Source organism: Eptatretus burgeri, chromosome 9, assembly GCF_056783735.1.
Source record: "Eptatretus burgeri isolate ZD-2024b chromosome 9, Ebu_testis_v1, whole genome shotgun sequence".
Lineage (NCBI taxonomy): Eukaryota > Metazoa > Chordata > Myxini > Myxiniformes > Myxinidae > Eptatretus > Eptatretus burgeri.
This window is the reverse complement of record NC_140969.1, coordinates 84252196-84262307: the sequence shown is the minus strand read 5'-3', so window position 1 is coordinate 84262307 and position 10112 is coordinate 84252196. Positions and strand designations below refer to the sequence as shown.

The 10112-nt window shown below is 42.9% G+C and overlaps 1 protein-coding gene across 1 annotated transcript in view; it reads right to left on the bottom strand.

Annotated features, from left to right (window-relative positions):
* Window positions 1-10112, bottom strand: part of LOC147020487 (uncharacterized) — a 50137-nt gene continuing 40025 nt past the window's right edge. The window contains 7 exon segments of the mRNA XM_085893793.1: window positions 1-665; window positions 668-1565; window positions 1568-1593; window positions 1626-2601; window positions 6363-6479; window positions 6598-6674; window positions 6784-6933. Coding sequence (XP_085749919.1) covers window positions 1-665; window positions 668-1565; window positions 1568-1593; window positions 1626-2601; window positions 6363-6479; window positions 6598-6674; window positions 6784-6933 — 2909 coding nt within the window.

The window sequence follows — 10112 nt, the reverse complement described above, 5'->3', positions numbered from 1 at the left end:
CTACGCCAGCTCAATCTCATTGACAATGACCTTCTTAGGTTCATGAAACAGTTCGTTCAGGCGGTCGTCCCAGGCAAATGTGGTGCCAGGCTTGAGGAAGGCTCGAAAAGGTAGCATGCGCTCTGTCATACTGAATACATATGAAACTTGATTTACCAGCCCAAACCATGAGCGGATATCCGTGATGTTTCTGGGCAGAGGGAATTCCATGATAGCCTGTTGGAATTGTTTGCAGGGCTGAACGCTATCCTGTGTGATCTGGAATCCAGCGAACTCCACAGTCTCCTGGCCAAATACGAACTTCTCTGGGTTGAGGGTGATGCCGTTTCGTGCATAGATATTCAGCCACTTACAAGCCTGGAAGAAACTTTCTTCTAGGTTGTCAGCCCATAGTAGAGTGTCATCTATGCACTTTGTTTTGGTTGGAAAGTCAGAGGCTATCTCATCAAAACGCCTTGAGTATCCATCGCCAGAGGCGATATACCCTTGTGGAGCGGTACAGTAGCGGTACATGCCCCAGGGTGTGATGAAGGTCGTGAGGTGTCTGTCACCTTCTTCCAGTGGAATGCTGTGATATCCATTCCATGCATCAAATACTGTCTTTAGTGTTCCTGAGGGTACAGACCGTGCTTGGTGGAAGGGTGATTGTGTGTAATGGGTTTCGCGTGGAAGTTCAGAGGTTGCATGTCTACGGTATGACGAGGTTTGCCGTTTTTCTTAGCACACACAACCATACTGTGGCACCACGTAACTGGCTCTCCGATTGGGACAGGTTCGAGAACACCTAGCCTAATGTCGTGATCCAATCCAGCTTTGACTTCATCCTGCCAGTGGATGGGGACTGGTACTAATGTGTGGTGGGCCACGGGTGTAGCATCTGGGTTGATCATGAGATGTCGTGGTGGTCCATCCATCATTGGGAGGGGTTGATGCTTGCAGGTATTAAAAGTGCTTGATCTGTAGTGATCCAGGAGGAATTGATGAAGTCTCTCACGGTTCGCTGACGTGGCTGTGAAAGTCAACTTTGTGGGCATTGGTGGTGGCTTCTCCTGAGGAGGGCAGTCACATTCAGATGTAAGCCCATTGTCATTTCTGGGTAGGGGGTCTAGTACATCTGAGGTGGCGTGGACTGTGTCTCTGTCTATCTCACCAACTGTAAGGAAGGTGTCGGTGATCATGCCCAGACTGATACATGCATCTCGACTGAGGAAGAAGTTGTCTGAACTGTCAGTGACGTAGGTAATCTGTCGAGTCTCCAGGTTGCTGCCATCTTTGTCTTCGCCTGATATCCTGAGAATGATGGCACCGATGATTTTGATCCCGTTGTTGTTGGCAGCGTGCATCCTCATTGTGACTGGGATTCGGTCTTTGGTCTTGAAGCCAAGGCCGGAGATAGCTTTCATGCCAGCCAAATAGCTTTGACAACCAGTATCCACCATACAAGTGATGCATTTGGACTTGGGCTTGGTGTAGAGCTTGTATCCTCGGTGCTTGTAATCAACCTGGAACGCTCCGATCATCAGTTTAACGAACGGTTGGGGCTTTGATGATTCCCGGATCCAGGTGTCGACAGATGATTGTACAGGTGGTGGTCTAGGCTCATAGATTTGGGGAATGTTGCATTAGTTGCGACTGTGCACAGGGAATCAAACACGGCATCTTCTGATTCGTTAGCGTTGGCCTTGGTGGTTGATTTGTTCTTTTTTTGCACACATGATCAAAGTGATTGGTCTTCCCACAATGCACGCATGTATGACCATAGGCGGGGCACTCCTTCTTTCTGAACTTGGCGAGAGATCGGTGCCCGTGTCCTTTCTTTCCACAGTAGTAGCACTGCTCTGACTTGTCTGTTGTTTTGTGATCATCGTCATGGTAGCCTCTTAGCATCTCATTCTTGTGACGTCGGTAGGAGCTGCTGGCGGCATCCATCCCATGTGATTGTGACTGGAAGAGGCGTGAGGCTGAGCGTTTGCCAGATTCTTTAGCTTCGACAAACTGGTAGATTTCTTCGAGTTTCATGTTCTGGTTACGGTCGCCCATTAGGTCGAGTTGAATGTCCTGGTCAATGAGCCCACGGGTTACAGAGTCACAGAGGACCGGTTCTGTGTAATTCACATCTTGATTGCAGTGAGGGCATTGAATGATGAATTTACATACACCTGCTTGACCATGGAGACGTGCCCCGAATGATCTGACGGGTTCGTCGTGGTCCTGGTGCATATCATGTAGTGTAGCGCGAGCAACCACGATGTTCTCTTCTCTCACTGCAAGTCGCTTGATAGCCTTAAGGACATCGTCCTTTGAGTTGTTCGTTAGTGTGCCGCCAGCATTGCGAGTCAAGTCTTTTCTTAATTGTTCATCACAACATTCCAGCAGTTGGATGACCTTGTCTTTGCCTGTCACTTTGGTTGCATCTGCATAGTCGGACCATCGCGATTGGAAATAGGCCCATTCCTCACTTGTCCCAGCGGATGAGATCATGGGACGTTTCACCTGCTCAACTTTAGCTGTAACGACGTTGACATTGGCAGCTGTGAGAGTTGTGGCATCAGTCGTGACGAGCGCCGCAGCCAGGACTGCTTCAACATCGGGGGTGGAGTACTCTCAGTCAGTGATAGGACAGTTTACGGTGGGCATCCTGGGGGTTGGTTGTCTCAGTGGTGATGTTCAATGCTCAGCTTCATCATAAATAGGAACTACTCCATTTTGTGACATCCGTTTATTAGATTACAAATGATGAAGCTGCATCTGCAAATACACAAAAATATAACTGTGATTACACTGAACAACAAATTTCAAAAATTTTTTTTTACTGGAGATGTGTAAAGTGATTAAGACTAATTTGGGTACGCTGATTTCAAAAATCATAACCGTTTTGCTGTATCACGTCAGGATTTTCAGGAACAGAAATATTCCCATTGCCTAGAAGTCAGGATTTCAATGAAATTTACATATGTCTTTAACATGTCTATTTCGTACAATTGTTGTTAACTTGTGTTATATTTCTTTCTTTCAGATAAAGATGAGTAGGCGTTCCTGTACCAATCATCCTGACAACTTCTGTTATGTCTGTGGTCGGTATACCAAAAAAGATCAACAGCGAAGTATATCTACAGCAGTGAAAATGAAGGCCGCCTACTTTCACTACTTCGGGTGTAAGGTGGGGGACCAAGAACAGAGCTGGGCACCACACATCTGCTGCACAAGCTGTCACACAACCTTGACTCAGTGGTTGGTGGGCAAGCGCGCGAGCATGCCATTTGCGGTGCCCATGATATGGCGTGAGCCGCAGAATCATCATGATGATTGTTATTTCTGCTGCACAAGCATCGCCGGCTTCAACAAGAAGAATAAAGGTTACATCAAGTACGCTGACTGCGTCTCTGCTCGTAAACCTGTGCCTCATGATGACGAGAACCCCGTTCCAACACCTCCAGCTGATCAGAACATAGCTGTAAGCAGTGGTGAAGAGGATGGTGATGATGAACCTTTTGAACCCGACACTCAAGAATCACACCTTCTGAACCAGGGAGACTTAAATGATCTTGTAAGAGATCTCTCGCTGTCAAAGGCGAAGGCAGAGCTGCTTGGATCAAGGCTGCAGCAGTGGAATCTACTTGAACCTAACACCAAGATATCCTTGTTCAGAGCACGTCACAGAGACATGGCTGAGTTCTTTGAGATGGAAGACACGATGACATTCTGCAGTGCCATCAACGGTCTGTTGAAAGAACTTGGGTGTGATCACGATCCTGCAGACTGGCGCCTCTTCATCGACTCGGGGAAGAACAGCTTGAAGGCTGTTTTGCTCCACAATGGCAACGAGAAACCATCAGTCCGACTGGCTCACGCGTTCGGCATGACAGAGTCCTATGAGACTATGCGGCAGCTGCTTGATTCCATCAAGTACAATGACTTCAACTGGCACATCTGCGGAGACTTGAAAGTGGTGGCGCTGTTGTTAGGGCTGCAGTCAGGCTACACGAAATACATGTGCTTCCTTTGTCTCTGGGATAGCAGAGACGACAAGAATCACTGGACGAAGAAAGATTGGGAAGAGCGAAAAGAGCATGTACCTGGTCGACACAACGTGAAGCATGTCGCCCTTGTCGACCCAGCCAAGGTTTTCCTTCCACCACTCCACATAAAGCTCGGCTTGATGAAAAGTTTTGTACGGGCAATGGATCTGAATGGGCGTGGGTTTTTATACCTCAAGGAAAAGTTTGGCAACACCTTGTCGGAGGCCAAGATCAAGGCTGGTGTCTTTGTTGGACCGCAAATCCGACAGATTATGAAGGACGAAACTTTTTCGACAACTCTAAACCCCAAAGAGCTGGCAGCGTGGAGGAGCTTCAAAGCTGTGACGGACAACTTCTTGGGGAACGAGCGCGCGGACAACTATGAAGAAATAGTGCAGCAGCTGCTGGAGTCCTTCAGGAAACTTGGCTCCAGGATGTCCCTGAAAATCCATTTCCTACACCAGCACCTGAACTTCTTCCCTGACAACTTGGGAGCAGTCTCGGACGAGCACGGCGAGCGATTCCACCAAGAGATTTCACTCATGGAGACGCGTTACCAAGGGCGGCACAACCCGAACATGATGGGCGATTTCTGCTGGTTCCTGCATCGTGAAACTGACACAGAGCAGCACAAACGCAAAGCCAAATGCCTAAAGCATTTTTAATTACATTCTAGTGGAGTTTTTCTGTAATTTCTATAATTTTGAAGCATTCATGATGAAATAAATGAATAAATGAATTTTTGTAAATTTCATTGAAATCCTGACTTCTAGGCAATGGGAATATTTCTGTTACTGAAAATCCTGACGTGATACAGCAAAACGGTTATGATATTTGAAATCAGCGTACCCAAATTAGTCTAAATCACTTTACACATCTCCAGTAAAAAAAATTTTTGTTCAGTGTTACCTTTACCAATATTCATGTTTATACATTACTATCTTATAGAAAATACGTAAATTATTGCATCTCTGGAACTACTTGACCAATATCAATGATGTCAATGTCTATATTAGGGTTTTCACACATGCTTGATCATTTGGAATAAGTTTTAAGTTGATTGTAGGTCAAAGTCATGCATTGGGACAAAGGTCAAGGTCATATTTTAACCTCTTGGTGCAGAAATAAGCATATCTCAGGAGGTAGACTCGGTCAATTTTCAGAAAATGTTAATGGTGGAGGCATATTCATGTTTACAGCTGACAAACAACTTTTTAGCCGCGTCGCATTGCGAATGCTGGCTCTCGGAGAGCTCCGCGTTGTTCTTCTTCTTCTGGTGAAGACAAAACCTTTACGACGTGGCTCTTGGACACATTTGTCCTTGTTTTAGATGTATTTATATGTTCAAAATCGAACTAGGAGGTTTGCCCAGCTACATTTTCAATGGTTAACCCATAAACTTGATAAATCAAAAACGGCCGTCACCAATACATGAAAAATTCATTTTTTTCATATCTTTGGTGCCAAACATGGTAAGAACATAAATAAAACATCTGTTTGTAACTTTTTAGGTGCAAGGAATCCATTGAGACCATGACTTAGACCCCAATATGTTAAGAAATCAAGATGGCCACCACATTAGGGCAAATTTTATCACTGACTGACTTTAAATGAGTGACTTAACTTTATCATAATATCATGGTTCAGATGTGGGATATACTGACTGTAAATGAATACAGCTATAGTTATATTTTGTCATTGATCAATGTAGAAGAGGGGTGCAGTTACCAAATGAGTTTCATAATGAATGGGAAATCATAACTGAATTTTTGCATATCAATAAAGCAGAAACGGCTGGCAAGACTGTTAATTTATAAACTGCTTAAATCAAATATCAACACATGCATGATACATATCTTATAATGTTCATTAAAGCCTGTTACAAGCTGTAATGCTTCAAAACATGCACCACATTAAACGCAGAATCCAGCATGGAGGAAGTCAACTCCTAAATGAGGTTCTCTTTATTGTGTCTTGCAAACATGACATGAGACAGTGAAAAGAACGATCATGACAACTCCCTTTTCTTTTACAAAATAACTAGATATAACATCAACATTCTAAATCCAACTTTATGACCTACTGAGAACGATCATGTGCCTGTATAATGGCATTCTTAAAATTTCAGTGCCTTTAGCAACTCAATGTTCAATTGTCCTTGTCATATTTTAGAATAGACCTTTGATCCGATATGTGAATATAAACTTGAAAATTTAAGTTAAACACAGAGTAGACAGGTGAAAAGACTTAACTGATAACATTGATTAAAACTGCAAATGTTCTGGTTTACTTGTATAATTATTACTTGATCAGATGCCTAATAAGAGTGTGGTCAGAGGTTACCAGCACTTGACCAACCGGTGGAGCATGGTTCTCAGCACCAGGTCTTATGATCAAATTATATGCTTTTCCAGATGGGTGGCATTGATTCTGGTTGGGTTGTAATGGATTTTGGTTTGGCTATCAAACATTACAGAAATATAAGTATCTAACATCACAAAATATCAACTTTTATATGTCCACAATTATATTGTAATGCTACATTATTACGTGTGTGTGGAGGACTTAGTTTATGTACCATCAGGTAGAATGTTCCGACATTCGTCGGCATGCTTGTGGCATTTGCAAGCTTCAATGCATGGTAAGCGCATTTTCCTGCAATTACAGAGCTTACTCAGGCATCCCTTGGTGCATCCACATGACATGATCTCTGAGCATGCTTTTGGGATAGGTGGGAGAGAGAGAAGTCTTGGTACTAACTGACCATCCTTGCAATCCCAACCCATATCTGTTACCGTGGGAAGAACTGGAGATGGCACGTGGGCTTGATTCCAGACACTGGCTTGGTAATGGCTTCGCATGATGTGTAATCGTGCTGCATCAGATGTTGTGGGTAGAGCTTCGTGCACTTGTCCTATGCAGAACAGTTTAACTCGTGCTAGGAAATCACATATGGGGAATTATTTGGTCACCTGATATTTGACCTTGGATGAAGGGGTCAAGGTCAAATAGACCCCCAACAGTATTCTCTTCATCAAAAAATGCTCTTATCCTAAAAAAAAAATGGTTTGATGGCTTAGTCACATATATGTGTTATGAACAAATGGGAAATAATATATTAAATCTATTGGTTACTTGATTGCTGATCTTGAACAATGAGTCAAGGTCAAATGGATCCCTCACAGTATTGTCATCACAGTATTACCTTTATCAAGGAAATGGCCATATCATTCTACACATGGTCAGATGGCTAGGTATTATACCTCCTGTGATGTGCTTATTTCTGCATCACAAGGTCAAAAGATGACCTTGACCTTTGTCCCAATGCATGACCTTGACCTACAATAAACTTAAAACTTATTCCAACTGATCAAGGATGTGTGAAAACCCTAATATAGACATCAACATCATTGATATTGGTCAAGTAGTTCTCGAGATACAATAATTTAGGTATTTTCTTTAAGCAATGGCGGCCATCTTGGATTTGTCAAGTTTATGGGTTAATCGTTGAAAATACAGCTGGGCAAACCCTCTAGATTGATTTAGAACATATAAATACATCTAAAAACGGTGTTTGCCAGCCGTAAACATGAAATGCCTCCACCATTAACATTTTCTGAAAATTGACCTCGTCTAAAGATGGTGTGCCAGCAAGAGGAAGAAGAAGAAGAAAAAGAAGGATTGAGACTCGTGAGTGTGCAAGGAGAAAGGTAGTTTTTTTTTGGATTTAAGACAAGAAATAGTGTTTAGTTGGGGGGGATGGGGGACGTTGGGAAAGTGGGAAAGATAGAAATTGAAGGTAATGGGGAGAAAATACAAATAAACACGATCGTACACCGAGGGGAATGATGGGTCGACTTCAAGCACTCGGTAAGACAAGTTCGACGAAAACTCACAAAATAGCACGATTTTTGAAACAAAACGGAACTAGGAACACACAGTAACATGCAGGTGAGAAAATAAACAGTTAAAACGGGACAGATAACGACCGGAAACTTAACTTTGAGATCGACAGCAGAGAGCCCTGAAGGAGAACTGCCGACGCTCCAAACCTAGAACCGAAAGCCAAGCGGCCTTGGATTAGAAACCAAGGATTCGGCCTTGGATCTAATTTTGCTTTAAAAGCTGCCTTGGAAAACTATTATGATAAGCTATTTATACACCTTAAACAGATTTCGCTTAAGGCAGAAACCCCCTTGTGGAGCGAAGCAAATGAAGTCACTACAACCTCCGTCATGTGACCTTTAGTCCTCCTGTCGAGTTTGGTGGAGATTGGATATGTAACGACCGCCTCTCTTGGTCAGACAGACAACAAATTGCATATTTTTGTATAATGATGTTTGTGAGAATATTAATGTGAAGGAATTTTTGGAGACCTTATCTACTCACATCTTCAAGTATTGTGGGTGCAGCTAAACTCTTTCAGTTCTGTTGGGCTGTTAAGAAACATCTACATTTGTGTTCTTTATTCACCAACTCATTCAGAAAATAAAAGCTAGAATGGCACTCAGGAGAGCACAGACACCTCTGCCTGGATCTGGATCTGGATCTTCACCAAAATCGAATCAATTCCTCCTCGTCACACACCAAACCTGTCCACCTAGTTTCGTCCGAATCCGTCTACAACTTTTTGAGATATCCTGCTCACAGACAAACAAACAGGAGTGAAAACCGAACCATCCACCTTCGGTGCCAGAGGAAGCCAGAAGGGCACTCGGTAGAGCGCATACTTCTGCCATGTAATGCCTGATCCACGAGAACATATTGGACCCACTACATTTTTGAAATACCATGCCATACAGTACTGTATCGTTTTTGGCCCGATCTCTCAATGGTGAAGAATCACTTAAAAATTCTAGTCGTCAGATCCGGATCCGGATCTTCACCAAAATCTCATCAGTTCGTCCTTGTCACACATGGAACATGTCCACAAATTTTCATCTGGATCCATCCACAACTTTTTGAGATATCGTGCACACAAACAAACAGACAAATAAAACAAGCAGAAAGGGGTGAAAACATAACTTCATTCACCTTCGGTGGTGGAGGTAATTAAATCATTCTCGTATCCAGATCCAGATTCGGATTCACCAAAATCTAGTCACTTCGTCGTGGTCACACACCCAACCTGTCCACCAAGTTTCATTCGAATCCGTCCCCAACTTATTGAGATATCGTGCTATATATTAGTTGAGCCCGATCTCTCAATGGTGAAGAATCACTTAAAAAAATTCTAGTAGCCCGGTTCTAGATCCACATCTTCACCAAAATTGAATCAATTCGTCCTTGTCACACACCAAACATGTCCACAAAATTTCATTTGGATCCGTCCACAACTTTTTGAGATATCCTGCACACAAACAAATAAACAGACAGACAGAAAGGGATGACAACATAACCTCCTTCACCTTCAGTGGCGGAGATGATGAACTGATTGATGGCATTATTTTCTGGTCGCTAATATTCGTGCCACTTCTGACAATGCCTCTTTCACATCATCATGGGTGATTTCCTTGATCTCGATCCAAAATAAAGTATGTGCTCCTATGTCGAGTAGTGATCATGCAGTCATTATTTTTCATCATCCTCATCAATCAAGTACCATCTGTTAATCTTTGTCGGATTTCATTGGAGTCCTGCCGTGGCTCTTCTGTTCACGCTTTTGGCCAATGGATAACACAGATGAATTGGTCAATCCTTAGTCAGTGTGATAATCCCAGTAGTCTGGCTCAACAATTTTCTCAGCTCATTAATACTCAGTACAAACAGCATTTTGAATTAATATCGTTCAAATGTGGGATGAATGCTAAACAATGGATGAACAATGGTTTACGCATGGGAGATGATGTAACCATAGTGTGCGCAACAAAGTGCAAAGGACAATAAAGTTTGCGAAAACTAGTTTCTATACTCGAAAGATTGAACACTTAAAACAAACAGAACCATGGAAATGGCATCAACAAATCTTTTATTTTAATGGCCTTCAGAAGCAATCGTTTTGTCTTCCTGAAAGTAATAAATCATCTTTTGAAGTTGCAAATGAAATTGATCTACTCGTTGGCCAAATTTGTTCAGACTTACCTCCTCTGAATT